The 21,577-nt window shown below is 53.6% G+C and overlaps 2 protein-coding genes across 9 annotated transcripts in view; one reads left to right on the top strand and one right to left on the bottom strand.

The window, feature by feature from the left end:
• OTOF (otoferlin) overlaps positions 1–12,266 on the bottom strand; it is a 106,054-nt gene extending 93,788 nt beyond the window's left edge. For 2 of the 7 annotated variants that reach the window (XM_072770760.1, XM_072770764.1), the window contains exon 1: positions 2,094–2,455. In XM_072770760.1, the coding sequence (XP_072626861.1) occupies positions 2,094–2,172 (79 nt within the window). In that variant the 5' untranslated portion in view covers positions 2,173–2,455. Of the gene's footprint in view, positions 1–2,093; positions 2,458–6,764; positions 6,970–12,204 lie in introns of those variants that run through there. The other 5 variants (XM_072770757.1, XM_072770758.1, XM_072770759.1 and 2 more) reach the window with 5 other exon arrangements.
• CIMIP2C (ciliary microtubule inner protein 2C) lies at positions 6,074–20,823 on the top strand. 2 transcript variants are annotated; one of them, XM_072770776.1, is made up of 4 exons: positions 6,074–6,191; positions 17,518–17,791; positions 18,668–18,780; positions 20,622–20,823. In XM_072770776.1, the coding sequence occupies exons 1-4, from the start codon at positions 6,118–6,120 to the stop codon at positions 20,764–20,766; spliced, it is 606 nt and encodes a 201-aa protein (XP_072626877.1). In that variant the 5' UTR covers positions 6,074–6,117; the 3' UTR covers positions 20,767–20,823. The 2 variants fall into 2 exon arrangements, with proteins under 2 accessions (XP_072626877.1, XP_072626876.1); XM_072770775.1 differs by having other exon boundaries at positions 17,518–17,830.
• Positions 20,824–21,577: the final 754 nt, after the last annotated feature.

The following is a 21,577-nucleotide window of genomic DNA, read 5'->3' as shown; positions in this document are numbered from 1 at the left end:
CTCTGGTTGTCAACTGCTGGCTCAGCAGATGAATGGTTGAGGCATCTCTGGTTGTTACAAAGGACTCTTTCTGGAAATCTGCTTGCAATAGGCCTATTCCTAAGGTCCAACTCCTTCCCCAGAGCTCTGTCTGGGGCCACCAGCTGCAGGTATAGAGCTTTGGAAGTGGATCTCTCCACTCAGTCTAGGGGGCTCAGGTTGCAAAGAGGCAAATTCTTGTGTGTTCAGTTGAGGCTGGAGGGCTGGCCCCAGTGCTCAAAGAAAAAGGTGGGCATCAGATAGGGTGCTCACTCCCAGCTGACCAGGAAGAGATAAAGGGCTTGCAGGATTGAGCAGCCAGGGCTGGGGGAGAGGGGAGGTTTTGTGCCTCAGCCCCGCCACTACTGCCTTGTGGATCTCTTTACAACAGGGCCTTGGTTTCTCTGCCTGCAAATGTGACTGGTTTTGTGCAGCCGGGAACTGTCCTATCATAGTAATCTAGCTAAACGGCCAAGTACTGTGCTATCTGGAATTTGGGGACACGTTTCACAGATGAAAGGACACACTTGCTTTTTCTAAAGCCAGCAGGTGGCACACAGAGATCCAGGGTGCTGCAGACAAAGCCATCCTTGGGCTAGTGTGGGAAGCAACAGGCAGCCTGCCCACCCTTTCCTCCCCCACCTGCCAGCAGGGACACTGCGATCCCCCGCACCCCTGCCAATTCTATGCACAACAGGCCACAGTATGGACAACCTGAGCCTCCAGCCAGAGCCAGTCCAGCTGAGGGGCGATGTGGGCACCAGGGCTGCTGTCCCTGGTCTCCCCTCTCCCTCCGAACCCAGGTGTGGATGTGCATGCAGCCTGGGCCCAATGTTCACTTCGCTCTTTAATCTGGCAGGGTCCTCTCAGCTCCTCCCCATCCCCCCATCCTCATCCTGTCTCTGGGAAGGCCATGTCTAGTGAGGAGTGCCTGGACTTTGCTTAAAGGCCACCAGAGATGCCCCTGGCCCAGAGGGCTGGGCTGTGTGGCCAGCAGAGGCAGAGCTGGGTGGGCAATCAGCACAGGTAAACCTGGCCTTACTTTTTTCTGCTTAAAACCCTCAGGGCCTGCCCACTGTCCTCAGGATGAAGGCAGCCTTGCTTCCCTGGTATGCCTGTCTCTCCTGCCTCGCCTTCGTACTCACTCTGGACTCCAGCCTCATGGATCATCTGTCTATTCCTTGTTCCATGTCCCAACTCCTCTCCCAGCCTCGAGCATCCTGTACCTTGCACCAGCTCTGCCCTCACCTCCTCACCTTGCTCTCTCCTGCTAGTCCCTTGGGTTTCAGCTGAGGTGCTACCTCCTCCAGGAAGCCTTCCTTGACCATCCTGCCCCAGCCTGGGTCAGGTGCTGCTTCTGTGGCTCGTGTGCTGCCTCGTCCCCATCCTCATCATATCATGCACCTGTCCTGCATGCCTCCCCACTGGTCCTTCTGTCCCCCTGGATGTGGGCTCCTCAAAGACAGAGCCTGGGTCATGCTCAGCCCCCAGCCTTGGTCAGAGATCATAGTATGTGGCTGCTGGATGCATGAGTGGGGAGGACGATAGGAAGAGAGTTGACAGAGGGGAGGCCAGTGGAGCCCAAAGGATCCCTGCCCACCAACAGATCTGCAAGAAGCCAATAGTATCCTCAACCAGAGAGCTACTGGCTGCCTGGTTTCTAGGAGCCATACTGGGGCTTCCAGTCTGCAGAGCCCACCCCCACCCTGTGTCCAAGGAAATCTTCTGGAGGGAGAGGGAGTGGAGGCCTCTTAGCCCTGGGACCCCCGACCTCAGAGGTGGGGTCCTTACTTCTACCTCCCCAGGCCCCCCTGCAGGCAGAGGACTCTGCACGCCACCAGGCACATGGCGCATTGGCAAGTGCAGGGAGGGACAGACACAGACGCAGACACAGCAACACGGGGGACCCCGATTTTCAGGAACTCACAACCACCTGTCAGGCCAGGGGCAGATGGCTGCTCACGAAAAGCCGCGTGGCCCCCACCCTGCCAGAACTTTTCCCATCCATCCTCCCTGCCCTGCCTTATCCCCGCCAGCCCAGAGCTGGGGTCCCCCTACGACAGGGGGTTCCCTACCTCGGAAAGTCACTTTGGCGATCCTGTCGCCCCTGCCCCGCAGCTCCGAGACCGTCTTGAGGTGGACAAGCAGAGCCATGCCGGTGTGGGGAGCCCGGACAGGCCGGGCGGGAGCGGCCGGGAAGGGGGGAGCGCGGCGGGGCTGGGCTCCCGCTCTCCCGCCTCCCCTCTCCGCGCCGCCGCCTCCTCCGGCGCCCCCTCCAAGCGGCCCACAGACCCGGCACCCGGAGCCCGCGAGCCCTCCTTGCAGCGGTTCCAGAGCCTCAGGGCCGGCCAGCGGCGGCCCCAGGCGTCAGCCCCGCGTGTATCTGGGGTGTGTGCGCGCGTGCTGGGCGCCCCGCCTGCAGCCCGGGAGTGCGGGCTCCCAGTCGGAATTCATTATTCAGCAGCCGCCTGCTCCCAGAGGAAGCCCTGCCCAGTCTCCGGATGCGTTCTCCAGCCCCGGGAGCAGGCGCTCCGGCCCACCTCTCTGCAGCGCTCCCTTGCGCCCGCTCGGCCAGTTCCGCCACCAGGGGTGGGCAGGGGGCACAGGCACAAGTGCCCAAGGTGTGGGCGTGGGGCCAGGACACCCACCTCCCGCTCTGGGGGAGGGACCGGGAGCTTCACCATCTGTGCGCGCAGGGAGCTGGGCTGTCGCACTGGTGTTTCGAGGTGATTCGCGCCCCCCTCCCCAGTCAGGGTTGCCACTGGGGAACGTGGATGGGCCAGGCCTGGCTGGGACCCACTGTGGAACACAGAGATTGCAACCCAGGGGTCCCCCTAAGCTGAAAAATAAACATCTGCCAGACAACATGAAGGCTGTGCCTGGCGGCTGCTGTCAGAAATAGAAGCCCTAAGAGAAAGAGGAGATGTCCTTTCCCCATCTGCTAGTGTGGACATTGAACCTCCGAAAGGTGGGATCCTGACCTCCTGCTTTGGGATCCTTGGGTCTGGGAAGATGGGGTGCTACTTGAGGGGAGCTCAAGAGCCAGCCTAAGCATGATGGGAGATGCCCAGCCTTGAAGACCTCAGAGGCTTATGTTCTACTAAGGGCAATGCTTAAGGTCTAGGACACCAACCTCACCCCATCGCCCCATCCTGGGGCCTAGGGATGGAGAAGCCTGGGCCAGTGAGCCTCACTGGAGCAGGACTGTCAGTCCTCGTGTGCAATCAGCTGCTGAGGTTAGGGGGTGTGGGGAAGGGATATCTGGCAAAATTTCCCAGGACCAAAAAAGAACTGCCCTGTCTTCCAGCAACATACCCTGGGAGGAGCTTATGGAGAAAGGGACCCTGGGGATTATAGGGAAAGGGACCAAGATTCCTGAACCTGGAGCCTCTGTAGGCCCTCTGCACCCTTGCTCTTGCTGTTAGCCCTGCACGGAATGCTCTTACCCCACCAAAGCCTTCTTGCCTGGACTCAGCCCAACTGGTGTCTAATCCTGAAAGTACCTCTGCACCCACACACCTTCACCCAGCTGCCTTTACCCCTCTCATCTCATTGCTTCATTCTTATGATGGGGAGACCCTGGTTTCCTGCATTTTTGCTCCCTAGAGCCTCACATGGAATCCTGTGTATATAGTAGGATACCCAGTGAAGGTTGACAAGATAAGGGGTGAGCTTGGTGACCTATCTGGAACAGAGTTAAAGTTTTAAAAAGGGAAATATTAAAATTTCACAGCATGCTAACAAGAGGTTACTTCCTTCGAATTCTATAGTCCAGTGACCTGCAGGATGTCACAGGAGCCTCCTTCTGGATGTTTCCTTGCAACGTTGTCTCCTTTTTCTATTTCTTTTCTATTTCTATTTCCTTCTCTCCTTTCCTTCCTCAATTCCTGCTCTCCTTTCTCACTTCTATCTAACCACATTGAAGCAAAGAGCATCTTAGTATATTGTATTTATTGAATACAGATGAATGTCCAAAAATTTTTCAAACCAGTAAGTTTAATGTCTCTTTAAAAAAAAAAACTAAATTAACTCGCATGTTCCATAAAAGAGGTCATAGGTGATCTTTATTTGTAAGGTATGGTGGCACTTGAAAAAAGGAAAAAAGATTCATCTCCTCCCTAGGCCCTCTGGTGGTTCTCTCTTATGAGGGGGTGAATTTCACGAGGCCTGTGCATTTTTAGGAGAAAGCCCATGAACTTGCCCTAAACAAGACATTGAGCTTGGCTGAAGGTCAAGTTTCTATACTGATAAATTGGTAGTAATTCCACCCTGCCAACACATAGCACCCCTTAGCTGAACCAGCTTGACCCTTCTGAAACTGAAGCCAGATCTCACTTTTTAATTTCCACTCTCCCTAATCATCCATTTCTGTAATTCTTACAAAATTTATTCAACAAGCATATACTAACTCCTCCTAGTACCAGGTGCGAGGAATTCTGAGGTGAGTGTGATACAGTATTGGACCTCAAGCAGAAGATATTCACTGGAAAAAAAAAAAAGATATTCACTGGAACACAAGGTGCCAGGTTCAGGGGCATAGTCAGCTGGGAACTCATGATGAGGGGGGGAGTGGGCGCTTGACGTTGGCGGGGGCAAGGGGGAAGGATCTCTTCCTGGAGTATAGTACACCTGAACTGAGGGTTGTTCTTTCACAACTTTTACAAACATTTTTCTTATTATTGCTTATATTCTGCATGGAGAATTTAGATTTTTTTTTTAATTTTTATTTATTTATGATAGTCACAGAGAGAGAGAGAGAGAGAGAGAGAGAGAGAGAGAGAGGCAGAGACACAGGCAGAGGGAGAAGCAGGCTCCATGCACAGGGAGCCTGACGTGGGATTCGATCCTGGGTCTCCAGGATCGCGCCCTGGGCCAAAGGCAGGCGCTAAACCGCTGCGCCACCCAGGGATCCCTGCATGGAGAATTTAGAAATACACAGATCTCTCTGCGGTTTGAAGGCGTGGTGGAGAGTCCTTCTGCCTGGCCCGCAACCACTCATTCCCCTTCAGATCCTTTTCCTCCCTAGGCCTGTTTTCCTGCTTCCTGCACCTCTTGGAAGCCTGTGGCTTCCACTGTTAACTGTCAGAGGAAGCCTTTTGAGAATTCTGGTGGCAAAAGCATCCTGCAAGCTCATTAGTGTCTATGGTCTTCATCAGCTGCCATTCACAGAGTCAAACTGTGAAGATAACACCTCTCCTCCGACAGGATTTGAGTGAAACTGTGAAGGCCGAGGATAAACTGCAGGGGGCTCTCACTGATACTAGCACTGCTGCAAGGGAGCTGGGAGGCAGGTTTGGCTCCAAGTGGCAAAGAACACGTTGCCTTTGGAGGCTGCCACCACTCTCTCACACCCCAGTTAAAGACCAGAGCTGAGATGAGGGTCACTGGAGAAATGGGATGTGGGGGCACCAGTTACAGGAGGGAGGCATCATTACAAGAAAACCTCACCCGGGAGGTTGCTCTCCACTATCCCCAGTTGGGGTGCAAACCAGCTAACCTTGTGGACTGGACTTCAGAACTGGGGACAGGTGTAAATCACACACCCAGACGTTTCCAGGGTTTGTTTTTTGCCCCTTACTTATAAACCACTCTTGTAGAGTAGTTTGCCGGGCAGGACGAGGTGAGAAGAAAGCTCCCAGGGAGAGGTGAGAGAGCAATGAAGACAATCCCCTTGGGGGACTGGGGTGCCCGAGCGCTGGCTCCTGGGGTCCCTGCGGCCTCCTGGGCTCCTGGAGCAGGGCGGCGATGGGGCTGCTGCTTTCTGCTCGGCCTCCGCAGCCAGGGCGCCCCAGGCGGGGTGGGCGAGGCCTGCGGCGGACGGGGGGAGGGGGGGGGCACACTCCGCGGGCCTCTCCAGCGAGTTTCCACCTCCATCCCGCATCCCGGCGCCACCGCATCCCGGGCGGGCGGCGAAGCAGAGGAGCCCATCATCCCTGGACGTGAACGCAGCCGCTGGGGGCCACAGGAGAGCAGGCGCCAGGAGGGACCCCCCCCCCGCCCCCCGAACGCGGCGGCCGCGCGGCCCCTGTGGTTGCCAGGCGCGCGGTTGCCAGGTGCCCCGGGCTGTTGACCGTCGGGCGGGGAGGCGCTGCACCCACCATGGCCTCCCGCAGCGCGGGCACGCTGCTGAGCGAGTTCAATGCCGCCTACGTGCCTCCCGGCCTCATGCCCGGGTAAGGCCGCTCCCGCCGGTCGGGGTCCCCCCACCCCTAGACCCCTCCTCCCGCTGGCAACTCCGCCCTGCGCGCCCCCGTGCACCGGCCGCCGTCTTCCCGGGGCTGGCGTGCGCTCCGAGCAGCCCTGGCGGGGCCGGCCTGGGGCTCTCCAGGTTCTCCCCCCCCAGCCTGGGCCGCGGGAAAGCGGGAGGAGAGGGAGCCGCTGCGCGAGGTTGGTGTTTGGAGACCCCTGGGCGGGGGGAGCGAGAGCGTGGGGCGCCCGAGAAGGGAGCAGGGTTTTCGGGCCCCAAACCAGTGCTCCGCACCCAGGATTCGCTCAAGAGTCATCTTTGTCGGTTGAAGGACAAAAGGAGAGACCGGGTGGGCCCCCGGGGTGGGCTCGAAGAATCTGGCAAGGCGGGTCGGGCAGTAGTTATTTCTCAGTGGAGTGCAGGGCCCCTGGACTTTGTGGTCGGTACCCCCCACTCCCACCCCATCTCACTTAATCGTCACAGATGCTGGCTTTGAATGCCTCTGGGTCCCCAGATCTGTCTTAACCTTTTACATTTTCAGATGCAGGGTCAAACCTACCTTTCCTTTCACTGGCTGTTATCAAGCTCCAAACATCCAAGATGCAAGTCTGACTGTCTCTTCCATTCTTTGGCCTTTCTCTCAAAGTGTCTGAGATTTCCACTCCAACCCCTTCTTCCAGGGTGTAAGATCCTCGTCTTTCTCCTACGGGTGGCCCCAGGCATGGAGGGCACGAACTGGATTTTGAGATGCTCCTGATGTCAAGCTGGGTGTGTAAGAAAAGGTGGCTTAGGATTTTCCTATTAATTCTTTCCTTCATTTAGGCATTCCTTTGACAAAGACATGTTGAGTGCTTGGGATGTGCCAGGTGTTGTGATAAGACAAACAAGCAGGGGGCTGCCCTAGAGGGGTTCCTCTTAGAGTGTAAACACATAAGGCTTAGTTCAAAGCCATCTTTGCAGCCCTGGATCATGGTATTTACATCATCCTGGGTGTTTATCATGGAGTTTAATTCTGTACATTATTATTTTTTTTCTTAAGCTCCCCACTATCCCCAGGTGGAACCTAACCATTCCCAAGTGTTCCCCCACTCTGCCCCATGGGCAGGGGGAGTTGTGTATTTCAAAAGCAATCCTGGGTTGCTTCTTTATCCCTGCCACTTGTCTGCAGTTCCCTTGAGCACCCTGTCTTGTGATTGATCTAGAAATTGTGATAACAAGTGAATCATAAAGAAGGCTCCAAGCATGAACTGGACTAGTTTGAATAGCTGAGTCTGTATCTACAGCTTTTGCTGTGGATCTTTCTGGGAGGGTTATGCTGTCCCTAAAGATCCCCATCAGTGAAGAATGCACTGAGTTATCTTATGTTTCTAAATGCTACCTCATTTTGTTAGCTTAATGAAAGAATCCAAGATTCCCCACCACACTTGGATAATTATTATTTTTGTGTGTCTTTTCAAATATTAATCACAGGATTTTAAGCACAGCCGGTCTTTTCTGACACTCAAATCATCCCTCTTACCAGTTTTATTCATAGAGGCAGAGAATATTCACAGTGGTAAAGACCTTGGAGATCATGTAGCCCAGCCCCCTCCTGTTCCAGATGTGGCCACTGAGTTCTGCAGGGGGACTTGCCTGAGCTCCAGGCTGGTGATGGAAGAACTGGCTTTGAACCAGGTCCCTGATGCTCTGTGGTAGCATTGTGAGCCCCCAGGCATGGGCACCTACTATGTGCCAGACACTGTGGTGGGCTCTTTATAGACTTTCTCTAAAAAAACCTTTGCAACAACCCAGATGAGCAATGGTCAGCTTGCCTAGGGTCATTTACCAAGTTACCCTGCCATACCTGTGTGACTTCAACACCCAGACTGTCCTCCATCTGTCCAAATGTTATCTGTATCATTAGTGAGATCCCTGCAGTGTTCAAGGCCTGATTCTGGGTACCAAGGGAAACAGGATGCTGGTCTTCAAATTCGTTGGCCAGGCTGTCCCACCTGGTCTCTTGCTGCTCTGAGCAACACAGCCCTCAGGCACCCTGCCTCTGTCTGACCCGTGAGCCTTCCCTGCAGTGAGTAGGGGATTCTTGGGTCCGAGTTTCTGGGATTGTAATGTTTTTCAAGGGATGAGACCGGCCTCAGTGGGGCACTGTGCCTCCTGCTTGCAGGCCAGATCTAAGTGGTATCCATCCCCTTGCTCTCTGCCTCCCACCACACTTTACCAGGCTCTCGGTCCAAACACTTGACCTGCCGCTGTGCATTCATTCATGGCCAGACTACTACTGCAGGGGGACTTGCACCCCCTCCACTTTCCTCTATCTGCCTAGAGTGGTGGCTGTGCCCCCATCTGCCTCAAGGGCCTCAGGACCCTAAAATCAGTGGATTCCACTGTCAGGACTGTGAACATTGTTGAGAAGGTAGCCACATGCAGGTGGCTGTGTCCCTTTCCCCAGAATCCCCATACAGTAGATCCTCTGGTAAATGTTGACAACCTGCTCTCTGGAGAGAAAAAAACCCTGGCTTGTAGCATTCATCTACTATCTGTGGTATAAAAACACTCCCCCTGCGGCTGATTTCAAGCTATCAACATGGTGTCACAGGGCAGAGCTGGAAGAGATGCACAGCAGCACACACTATACAGTAACTCTACCCTACAGATGCAAGAGATGTAGCTGAAGTCCAGAACACAGACGGTAGTAAAACATAGTGACATAATTAGGTAGTGATGAGTTTTGAATGCTTATTCCCTTTGTTTTCAATATAATTTCTTTTTTTTTTTTTAAAGATTTTATTTATTTATTCATGATAGTCACAGAGAGAGAGAGAGAGAGAGGCAGAGACACAGGCAGAGAGAGAAGCGGGCTCCATGCAGGGAGCCCGACGTGGGATTCGATCCCGGGTCTCCAGGATCGCGCCCTGGGCCAAAGGCAGGCGCCAAACCGCTGCGCCACCCAGGGATCCCTCAATATAATTTCTTTATGACTTTACAGAACATAATTCTTTTTTTTTTAAATATATAATTTAATATTTAATACTGGCTTGTTCAACAACAGCTCAAAAAATCTTAGAAATTTAATAATCAGCTCCCTTCAGCCAGTATGAGCCGGTACCAGCTACAGCTAGCACCCCACCACCTCCTGCCAGCTGCTTCAGGCCTGAGACCTTACCTGCAGGCTGAGACAGGTGTGGGCCAGGCTGGGACAGAGGAGCCCTTTTCTGTGTCAGCCCGGGGCCTGGCGCTGGAGTTGCAACCCCGAAGACAGGCCAGTACATCCTGAGCTACTTAGGCCATATGCCAACGGGATATAGGAGACTCCATGTGCCCAGACAGGCCACTGTTACCTCTCACATAACCCTGAAGAACGGGGAAGGCTTCCTATGAACAGGGGTCAGGGGCCCCTAGAGACATAGGCTTTGTAACAGGGATCCTCCTTCTTTCCAGAAGAACCATCAGCCCTTAAGAATGTGCCTCTGCTTGTCAGTTTATTTCAATGAATATTTACAGGGTGTCTCCTGAGCACCAGCAGTGCCAGGGATGCAGATATGGGTAGAACACCTCCCTCTCTTTCCACAGAGTTTATGCTTCAGGAAGAAACACTAGATAGAGTAAAGGCCCAGATAATTACAACACAGCAAGAATGTGAAGTGGGACATAAGGGAGTCACAAAAGAGGGCGCCCGGCTGGCTCTGTAGGAAGAGCATGGTGACTGTCGATTTTGGGGTCGTGGGTTCGAGCCCCACATTGGGTGTAGAGATTATGTAAGTAAGAACTTGAGAGAGAGAGAAAGACAGAGACAGAGAAAGAGACAAAGGGCATAGACAATTCAATGGAGAGGACAGGCATGGTCTGTGGGTGGCTCCATGGAAAAGGGGGTATTGGAAATGGACCTTGAGGGATGGCTAAGATCACAAGGCAGGGAGAGGAGGAGACAGTGTCTTTGGGATGGAGGGGGTTGCTGAGGAAAGGCAGGGGTGGAGGTGCTGGCCCTATATGCTTCCAAAACAGCAAATGGCCTATTTAACTGGAGTAGAAAAGCTGCAACGTGGCAATGGATGGGAAGATTGGAAAGACCTCTCCCAGAGCCCCACGTCAAGCAGGGCCTTGAGCGTCTGGCCCGTTTGTTCTTAATTTCATCGACAATGGGGAGCCCTTGAAAGCTTTTGCCCAGGGGAAGGATCTGATCTCACTGTACTCAGCAGGAATTGTAGAGAAGAAAGCAAGTGTGGAACAAGGACGTGCCGAATAGTCACAAGTTAATTAGTTAATAAGGCTGCTCGTGGGATCTCTGATGGCATGGTAATTAATTTTAATGTCAGGTATGGGGCCAACCAGGGCCATCAAGAGACAGGGAGGGATTGCTTCCTGTACACACAGAGATACACAGAGGACTGTTGTCTGGGGCCCCGGCTGAGCACTGTCTCCCAGCTCGTGTGCAAGTGGCTGAGGAGCCAGGCAGCGGATGAGGGAGGCAAGGAGGAGGGGTGGCAGCACCATGGGGACTGTTTGATGCCCCGGGATGAGACCTGCCATTCTCTTCTGTTCTCTCCACGTTGATCGGCCACACAATCACCAACAACAAACCTTTGGAAAGCTTTACCATAGAACTGCACAGGGTCTCGCTCAAGGCACACACATGCAAGTGTATCCAGGGGACATAGACCTGGCTAGCCTTTGGTGCTAAATGAATGTGAATGTGTCCTCTGGTGCTAATGAATGTGAACGTGTGCACATATGTGGGCATACCCGTGCCCCTCCCTGAGCAGCAAATTCTGAACAAGATCTGAAATCTAAGCAGAACCTTAGGAGGATTGCGGAGGAGAGGGCTTCTATTCTATTGGGATGCAAATATCTTGGCATTCAGAGAAGGTGGAAAATCGGGGAGCAGAGGAGGAGTATGGCAAAGAGCCTGGGGGTGGTGAAGAATCACAGGAACACGTCACATTTCTATAGCTCCTTTCTTCAGAGGAGCGCAAAAGGCCCCTGTGGGTGGGACGCTGTGTGTGGTGTGCGCTCTGCTGATCAAAGCCAAGCCCTTTTAAAGCAGTGCTCAGGGGGTACCTGGGTGGCTCAGTGGTTGAGCCTGTGGTTCAGGTCGTGATCCCAGGGTCCTGGGATCGAGTCTCACATCAGGCTCCCCACAAGGAGCCTGCTTCTCCCCCTTCCTATGTCTCTGCCTCTCTCTTTGTGTCTCTCATGAATAAATAAAACCTTTAAAAAATAAAAAATAAGACCAATTAAAAAAAAATAAAGCAGTGCTCAGGGACATACCCCCCTGGGTTCATGGACTTCTGCTTCCTCCAGCAGCCATTTATTGAGTACTTATCCTCTGTTAGGTGCTGCGTAGGTGCTGAGGATAGAGAACACAGATTAGCAGAGGAGGTGGACCAATGTGCTCCTGAGCAGGGATGGAAGGTGTGACACATACAAGCTAGGTAGAGAGTGTGTAGTTCGGGAAGGTGACAGAGAGCCCTGGCTCTGTGAGTGGGTGAGGAACTCCCTGGGGGCAGGAGGGGCCATGGCATCCCAGGTAAAGTAAATATGCGCAAAGGCTTAGAGGTGCAGACAGCATGTGAGACCCTAGAGATGTGACACTTCTGAGGAATTGGGCGCCTGGGGGAAGTGAGAAGAGAGAGGTGAGCCTTGGTGATGCATCCTTGAGAAAGATGGCTCTGGCAGCAGCATGGACAGCAGGATGGAGGGGTGAGACTTGGTCTGGGAGACTGGCTAGAAGATTCTGGACAGTCCTAATGAGCCAAGAGGAAGCGGCAGCCATGGGAGAGTAGCAGGACTTAGGGACAGGAGGGAGATGGAGAAGAGAGGTGATGGGAATCCTGGTTTCTGGCTTGTGAGGGGTGAATATAGGTGTCATCCAGCAAGGCAGAGCTATCCAGGAAGAGGAGCAGGCTGGTTTCCATTCAGCTGAGTCTGGCATTCATGGGCAAGCCCTCTGTGGACAATTAGGTGTGTGGATCCATAGCTGGAAGAAGAAACACAGAGACACAGACCTGGGCATCCTTGGTGTATGGGCAGTGTTGGAAGTCCAACATAAACGAGCTCTCCCAGAGGACTGGGTCTCTGAAAAGAGAAGAGGACTCTGGGGCATCTGGAAGCATCTAGAAGATAAGTGGAGGAAGAGAACCAGCTCCCAGGCCGTCCCCCTTCACACTGAAGTTCTTTTCAAAGCCTGACCTCAATGGAGGGCCCTTCGTGGAGCTCCACCTTCTCCCTGGAGTGGCCCTCCCTCCCTGCATTTCATAGCATTGAGCGTCCACTTCCAGCACAGCTCCTGCACACCACCGTGTAACACAGTAAATACAGAACGAGGGGGTAGGCTGGAGGAAGAAAGGGTGAGCCTTGTGGTCCTCTGGGTCCCTGACTCCCGGCGCACAGTGAGTTCCCAGTAAAGTAATTCTTAAAACTACCTCACTATCTTAAAAAAAAAGAAAAGAAAAGAAAAGATACATGTACAAAGCAGAAAGAAACAAACCACCCCAAATCCAAAGACCTAGAATTAACCAGGGTTAGCCTTTGGTGAACTTCATTCCAGGTCCCATTATTCAGCTAAAAGACTCGATGGTTGGTTGGCTGGCTGGCTGGCTCGACAGACAAAGCAATTCTATAAAAATATGTTCATGCCACATTTGCTATTTTAAAATGAAAATCATGGAATTTAGTCTTACTAGGACCTAACAGAAGAGAAAGATACTGGCATAAAAATGGAAGAATATCCAGACTTGAGATAAATGGTAATTCAGCTCAAGAGGCATTAATTCCGGAAAGATCCCTCTAAAGTGGAGAGAGGGAGGGAGAACAAAAACCATCCAGGGGTGAGAGTCACTGTGTTCTGTATCCTTCAATGACACGTCTTAAATGTAGTTGCCCCGGGGCTGACTCTGCTTATAAATTCTTCGTTAGTACACTCTCATCGCCCCCCCCACCCCCCAATTTTTGTTACTGAAATTATTTTTCCCTTTGACAGGTTTTATAACATTTACATTCTGTTCTGCAACCAGCCTTCACCTAGCTGCTATTTCTAGTTCCGTACTTTTAAATAGATTTGAAGCTAACCACCAGCCCTTTTCACAGAGGTTCTACATTTACTGGGTATTTCTTTCTTTTGAATCATCTCCTAGTTGGCAGGATTTCGTCACCGAGCACTACTTGCAAGGAGAGCCTATAGGTTGCTTTATTTCCTGAGCTCTTTCATGCCGGGAAGGGCCCGGCAGCTGCCTTTATACCTGAATGGCCGCTTGGCCAGTTTGATGTTCTTGGGTCATGCGTTTGTCCCTAAAGAATGTTGTGAACAACTTTCTTTAGTTTTCATGCTGTCGCTTTATCATCTTTTTGTTGGGGTTTGACAGCACCTGATCAGCGTGTCCTTCATCCCTACATTCTGAACCATTAGAGAAATAAGATAAAAGAGCGAAAGCTGATATGAGAGAACAGAGCTGATCCTGAACCCCAGAAGGAGATGGCAGGGCTGGATGGGGGCAGGCTTTCCTCCTGAAGCACAGAGAGTGTCCACTCAGAGCAGCAGCCAGGAGCAGTGTGGGCTTGTTTGCTTGCAAGGAAAAGGGGTGGGGGTGGCTTCAACAAGCCTCCTTCCCCTCTTCAACCCCCTGGCCTGATGTTCTTTCACCTTTTAATGGAAGAGCAAGTGGGGGACAGAGGCACATCTGTGGGGAGCCCCCTCCGTGTGAAAGGACTCATCAGGGAAGGAAGGAATAGCTCCCTGCTGCTGGTCTCTGGCTGCTTGACTGTTGAGCCTATATTTTTATTAGGTTTCATCCCTAGCACAAAGAGCTCTCAGGAACCGTGCTTCTACTGCTCAGGTTATGTTTCTTGCAAATGAGTTTCCGCATCAGTGCGAGTGTTGCCAAGAGAGAGCCAAGGATGTTGGATTTGGCGATTGGATGATCTTACATTACCTTAATGAAAAATCACAGGCTCACGTTTAAGCAGGGTGATCGGACTGGGGGAGATCAAGGAAATAACGGGAGAGGGAGAAACAAAGGTAGAAGGTACAGAACATTTTGCAGAGAAATTCGGGAATAAAGAAGAGAAAGGGTGGGATGTGAGGCAGCAAGGCCCACCAGAGGATTTTGCAGCCTGGGAAGAGTGCACACAAATGTGTGTGTGTGTGTGTGTGTGTGTGTGTGTGTGTGTGTGTGTGTGTGTAGGCAGAGGGAAAGAAGCTAAGAGAGAAGGAAAAGAACAGGGGCCGAGAGAAACAGGGAAATACTGATGGGAGGGTGGGAGGCTCTGGACCCAGGAGGGAGTAAACCATGGCAGAGAGGAGGACTCTGTCCTCGAAGTGGCCAAGGTGACCTCATGGGCCTCACCAGCTGACCATCTTTCCGGGAAAGGAGACCCAGCCATCAGCCAGGAACTCAGGAGGAGTGAGCAGAAGGGCAGAGGCAGGTGGGAATGGGTGGGTTAGGATCCCCAGGGTCATGGTCTCCAGGGCAGAGAGAAGCCACGGGCAGGAGAGGTGAGGCTGGACAAATGCCTGAGTGCAGTGGAGGGCTTTCCCCCTCACTCCCTGCTCGGGCCCAGGCAACCTCGAGTGCTGCAAGATTCTAAAAAGGCACAGCTGCTGACGGGAGGTAGGGCCAGGAACCAGGGAAGGACTCTTGTTATATTTTGCCCACAGTGAAGAGCAATTGGAAGGCCTGTCATTACCATGCTTGGCTTTCTTGATTTCCGCCTGAAGATGGGAAGAAGGAAGCCATGCATTGCTTTCTAATTTTTTTGGTGAGGAGGCCGAGGCCCAGAGCAGCTGCCACAGGTAATCCTGAAGCGCTGATTTCGACCGCAGTGTCCTTTTGCCTGGTGACATGGGGACACCCATGATGTCGCAGGGGCTGGCAAGATCCCCTGGGAGCTCCCAGGGTGGGGTACTGGGGGTACCTGCGGCATGGTCTTCGGGCATTTGTGTGAGTCAGTCCAACCTGAAATGTCACTGATGCTATCGGCACGTGGCCACTCATTTTGTTCATTTCCTAAACATTTCCTACCTGCCAGACCTGGCACTGAAAACCAGGGATCCAGAGGTGAGACGTGATCCAGCTCTGCTCAAGAAGCTCCCAGTCAGGGATCCCTGGGTGGCTCAGTGGTTTAGCGCCTGCCTTTGGCCCAGGGCGTGATCCTGGAGTCCGGGGATCGAGTCCCACATCAGGCTCCCTGCATAGAGCCTGCTTCTCCTTCTGCCTATGTCTCTGCTTCTCTCTCTCTCTCTCTCTCTCTCTCTCTCTCTGTGTGTCTCTCATGAATAAATAAATAAAATCTTAAAAAAAAAAAAGAAGCTCCCAGTCTAGTGGTGGAGACAAAGACATAAAACAGACAAGAGCATTAGGAGTGAGGTATGGCTGGTGGTGCCACGGGAAGAGAGAGCAGGACCCACCTAGACCTGGAAGAGGTGGCAAGGAAAGGATCTCAAAGAAATGATAGGGCAGGTATTTATTTTTGAAGATTTATTTATTTATTAGAGAGAGCACAAGTGGCAGGGGCTGGGGAGAAGGAGAGAGAATCCCAAGCAGACTCTGCTGAGCATGGAGCCCAGCTCAGAACTTGATCTCACGACCCTGAGATCATGACCTGAGCTGAAGTCAACAGTCAGATGCTTTACTGACTGTGCCACCCAGGTGCTCCATAGGACAGGCCTTAAGGATCCTTTTGGGGGGCAAGCATCACGAGCAGCAGGAGAAGCAGGTTTGACATTCCTGATGGCCGGGGGCACAGGGCAAACCCCAAGGGAGGGAGAAAGAGCAGGAACATGCAGGAAACTGCAGATGGCTCTTCACAACCGGTGCAGGGCAGCTGGTGAGGCCGGAGGCAGCTGGTGAGGCCGGAGGGGAGGCGAGGTCCGCTCCCAGACGGCCGTGAATGCCACGCTCAGCGCTTGACTTTAGAAAAGTCAGTCCGGCTGAAGTATGGGAAAGGGGTGGGAAGTCAGAGTACAGTTGAGAGGATGGGGGGCTGCTGCGCCACAGTCCAGGTAAGAGGTGGCAGGGCCCAAGCTTGGGGCGGAGATGGCAGCCCGGGGCTTGGGGACTGATGGCATGTGAAGGATGAAGCTGAGGGAGGCAGATGTCAGGTTTCTGACTTGGCCGCCTGACGAGTGCTCTCCACCAGGATGGGACGAGATGCTGGGGAGGTGGGGGGCGGGGGGAGACCGCGCCTGGGACATCCAAGGGGGGAGGCCTGTGTGCCACTGCGGACAGGAGTCTGAGGGAACTCCTGGGCTGGGGATGGAGACCACAGATCATCCGCACAGGGTGACGGTTAAGGCCTTCACATGGATTCCATCCCCCAGGGGACCCTGTGGGCTCAGGACAGACCCCCACAGGAAGAGAGCAGAGGAGGCACGTCATGGGCGGGGGTGGGGGGTGGGGGGAGGATCGAGAGGGAGGTGAAAACCTCAGCAGATAAGGAGAGAACAGTGTTGTAAAATCCAGAAGCAGCACTTCGAGAAGGCAGATCTCAGCAATGCCCAGTGCTGCAGGAGCCCCCTGATGGCCTTGTCAAGGGCCATTTCGGGGGCACCATGGGGGCAGGGCCTGGTCCCAGGGGGTGAGAAGCACTGACTGGGAAAGCATTGGTCTTTAACATTTGCACAAAGTCTGACACTCCCTCTCTTCGAGGATGGCCTGCTGTCCCTTCACTTGGCTACAGCAAGTAAATCTCAGCTGATTGGGGCTCCTTAGTGTACTATGTGTGCTTATGCTCTGTGTCTCCAGGGGTCCCGCTCGCCAGCCCCCCTCCCTCTCGTTGGCCTCCTGGCGGCAGAGGGCGATGGGGCTCCTTGCAGGCTGCCTGCGTCATCGAGCTGGAACCAGGCTGCAGCTCCTAAACCCAGGCCTTATAGCTACAACAAATCTTACAGCCCCCATCACTGCCGTGTCCCCACCAACTTCTTACAGTCTCTCTACCCTTAAGGAGAGAGCGGCAGGAGGCCTCCCCATCTTTGGGCCAAACCCAGAGTGGATGGAGAATGACTCGCCTGCAGGCTTGCTCAGGGCTCAGGATGGGGCCTGGTGCTTTGCCCCTGCAGCAGGCTCTGGGCTGGAGGGATGACCATCCTGTGTGTGTGTGTGTGTGGGGGGTGGTAGTGGCATAAAGGCCGGGAGTCTCTTGCACTCATCCTCCCCCGGAGCCCCGAACCAGGCAGCGCACCTTGGGGAAGCCTCTCAAGGCCCAGAAGTGACCCACGGGGCCCACTGAGCCCATCCCTGGGATCGAGGGGCCTCTTGTGGAACTGGCCCGGAACCTTGCACCCATCTCCCCTCCCATTCCCCCCACCCCCATTACCATTGCAGGTACCAGGGCCATGTTCCCAGCGTGGCCTTCTCCGTCGGCTCCCCCTACGGCACCACCACCCTCAAGTACTTCCAGGACCAACGCAACGCAGCCCTGGAGAGGAGCTACACTCCCTTCAGCAAAGGCGGCCACCTCCCTACCCTCTTCTCCTCAAACCCCAACCTGGTGCTGAGTAAGCGCTCCCTCACCCGGGACCGCGGGCTGCACGTCCCCAGCTACACCCGCTTCAACCTGGACAGTGACCGCTTGGCCCAGATCACTGGTTTCTACCAGGTGGGCTGCCCTGGCCTGGGCTGCTGCCTCCTCTCCAAGGTGGGGAGGCAGGGGGATGGGCTTGAAGCCATGGGGGGACCAGAGGAGACCTCTCACCCTCAAAGAGCGACTCTGTTCACTTTTTTGAAGCCCCAGACCTAGCAAGGAGCCTAGGGCTTTGGCTCGGGGCACTGGGGACGAGGCTCAGGACTCTGCTTCCTGGATGCCCCCTCCCACGGCCTCTTGGGGCTCTTGTCCCTGCTCACCCCCACTGTCAGTGGAGTCAGAGCCTTTGGGGATGCTCCCACCCTCACCTCTGCCCCATGGCCCTGTGGACTTCACTGGGGGCCAGGGCTCATTCTCTGCTGTGTTCCTAGAAACTCCAGCCTCTCCCTCACTTCTCTTGCAAACATCCTTCCAGCCTGATTTCAAGGACATGGGTACCTCCAGATGCTCAGGGCAGAGTACCTTCCCTCCCCAGGGAGAGGACCAGGTCAATGCTGTCAGGCTCCGAGGGGGCGAGACCGTGTCAATGGGCATGGAAAGGCCTTTGCTCCCCATCATGACTCTCATGCAGGGCACCTCCAGTCCAGGGGGGAGGGAAAGGGAGAAACAAACACACAAAGCTTACCTGTGCCACCTGCTGAGCCAGGATTCATGTACCTTACCTCTGCTGGTCACTTGTCTCATTTACTCTCCTTAGCAAAGCTGGTGGGGTGCAGGCCTTTATCCCCATTAGACAGACAGGGAACTGGTCGCAGAATACCCAGCTGGGGACTCCAACAAGGGCAGGCAGCCCCACCCCTTGCCCAGGTATAGCCAGGCAGGTACTGCAGGTGCCCCAGGTCACTCTTGCACACTAACAGCCTGTCATCTCTTCCTTGGGTCGAGCTGTAGATGGCACAGGAGCATCGGAAGTACTATCTAGACAAGACAGGCCTGGTGCCTCGGGTCCCCTACTTCGTGTTGCCTGTGAAGGAGTGGGAACGGTACCCCCTCCCCACTGACCTGTGAGTGCCTGCCCTCCATTCATGCATTCTACAAACACATGTCCATGGGCACCTGCTTTCAGCCAGGCACACGCCACTCAGACTGAGAAATGAGTTCAGATCTGGCCCTAAAGAGCCTAAGGTACAGAGGGCAACAGTTACACAGCAAGGCGTCAGGGTTTTTGGCAGCCCTACACGGATGCCAGGAACCTAAATGAGCAGAATCGGAAAGGGTGTTTTCCTGGTCAGATGCATGGGGAGTTGGGGAGCAAACCCCACTATCTTTGCTGGCCAGAATCTGCAGGCTTCTCTCGGGCAATGGCAGCCTTGCAGCTACACTCGTCCAAACGTGGGCACAGCGGCTCTGAGCAGTGGGGAACTGCTGCCCTCTGCCGGACACAGGGGGCACTGCACAGAGCAGGGACTTGGTTCCCCCCACCACCCCCAACCCCGACCAGACTCAGAAAACGTTCTCCTCAGGACTACAAAACACCTTTCAAAGCCCAACTGTCCATCCAGCAAAATGTGAAAGTTCCCCACTGCCGGCACCTCACTGCTGTTATCTGGGAGAGCTGCTTTTCCCAGGAATGGCCAGCTCTGCCTTGTAGGATATTCCAGGCACGTGGTTGCCTTGCTCTCCTTCCTGACACCAAGGCATGGAAATCAGAAGCCTGTATGCTGCCAAGGTGTCGTGTGGGGAAGGAGGCATCAGGAGGTCGGTCAGTGGAAAGATCTGGGGTTTCCAACTACATGCTGACCCTTTCCTTGCCTCAAGAGCCCTAAGTCTCATCACCACCATTATTAATAAGGCAGCAACCCTTTCCAATGAGTGTAATGGTTTGAAAGACACAAATTTAACTGCCTCTGTAGGATAGATGGGCCCATTTTATAGACAGGGAAACAAGCTTAGTGACGGCTTCAGAAACTTGTACTGCGTAGCAAGTCTGATTGGAGGTAGAACCTAGAGAAAACCAGATCTCCTGACACCAACTCCAAGACTCTGGCTTGGCCATCTCTGCCCCTTGGGTGGCTCTGAGTCAGACCAAACCTGGAAACCACGTGGAGCCTCTCCTGGGGATATATTTCCTGTTGAGATCACTCTGGGCATGATCTGTGGGGAGCCTGGGATGCCCCAGCTCCATTTCTTCTCCAAATTTTCTGGCAGCCTATGCTGCTCATGGCTTCACACCCAACACGGAGGACCAACCAGGTCATCAGGACTAAGAGGGTCCATGCCTGCATTCAGCCCTTTCCCTGATCACATCTGTGGCCTGGGGAAAATCCTTGCCCTTTCCTGAGTTTCATCACCATCATCACCACCACCACTATCACCATCATATCACCACCCCTCACCATCACCATCATGACCCTCATCATCACCACCAACGCTATTACCACCATCACACGACCACCATCACTGCGACTACCACCACCATTACCATTATCACCATCACCCCACTATCACCACCGTCACTAACATCATCGCCATCACCATTTCTTATATTTGTTAAGTGTTTCCTCCTTGTCCAGCATTATTGAAGTGCTTTGTATGCATTACCTCATTTACTCCTTGAAGCAAAGCTAAGACAGATGTACTAACATTAGTTCATTTTAAATGTGTCTACTTCCAGCATGATTTGAGCCAGAATCTGACACCCATGTTCTCTCTCTTAACCACTGAACCGTTGTGCAGATGCAAATTATTCTCATCTCAACTGTAGGGTGACTTATCAGATGTTGAGATAATGAGCAGCCAGAAGGTCAAGTTGGGCCAGAATATCGGGCATACAGGGCGTGGTTGGGCACTTCCTTCCCAGCTCCCTGGCACACTATATAACACTGGCTCTGTCCTTGCCCCCCAGTCCTCCTCTGAGCCCAGAGAAGAAGTGGAACCTTTTAAGAGTATCCCCTGAGAATCTGAAGACCTACCAGACATTCCCCTCGGGGAAGAGGGTGTCCCCACAGGAGCGGCAGAAGAGAGACCGATACTTTGAATTCAGAGCGTGATGCCTGAGAGCCTGGCTCTGACCAGGTTAGCTTTTCGCAATAAAATCTTTAGCCATGACCAAACCCATGGTCTTCTTCTCTGAGCTCCAGGAACATTTGGCCACAAAAGAACACGCCCGAGAGTCACACAGCACCAGGTCTTAGGGGCTGTGGATGGCTCAGCTCAGGGGTTCAAGCCAGTAGGAAAGCCATGTCCAGTGATCTAGTAGGCCCACCCACCCCTCCTCTGAGGTGGGGGCAGGTAGAACCAAGGACTGTAGGGATCCCGAGCCTTGGTGGCAGATCAGTCAGGCACAGAGATACCTCCCCTCTGCTTCCACTAGTATAATCGAGGAGGCCTCATTATTGCATGTCTGAGAATGAAGGTGAAGTGACCATGGAACAATTGCACCGGGGGTCAGATGCAAAGGAGTTCCATTTTGAGCCCTGACTTGGCATCATTTAGTTTACATGATAACTTGTGGGGTAGGTAGTGTTATCCCCACTTTACGGATAAAGACACAGTCTCAAAAGTTGAGAAAGCTCAACACAGCTTAGAGGTGATCCAGTGTTTTGACCTAAGCCCTCTTTTTTCCACTACATAACCTGCTTGTGGTCCATGTGGAGACAGGAAAGTAGGGATGATACAGTCCTGAGGCCCCTGTGGTGCTTGAGAGAAAAAGCTATGTCAAGCAACCACCTTTTGCATTCTTCCCAGACAGGCATGGACAGGCTGATTTGTCATCTGCCCCTGGGACTATTTCTAGAATAGAACAGGAGAGAGTGACTCAGGACTAAGCCACTTTTCAAGGAAATGAGATGTTGGTGGTTG

Source organism: Canis lupus, chromosome 12 (genome assembly GCF_048164855.1).
Source record: "Canis lupus baileyi chromosome 12, mCanLup2.hap1, whole genome shotgun sequence".
NCBI classification, from domain to species: domain Eukaryota; kingdom Metazoa; phylum Chordata; class Mammalia; order Carnivora; family Canidae; genus Canis; species Canis lupus.
Note: the sequence above shows the minus strand (reverse complement) of the source record. Positions and strands in the feature narration are given on the sequence as shown.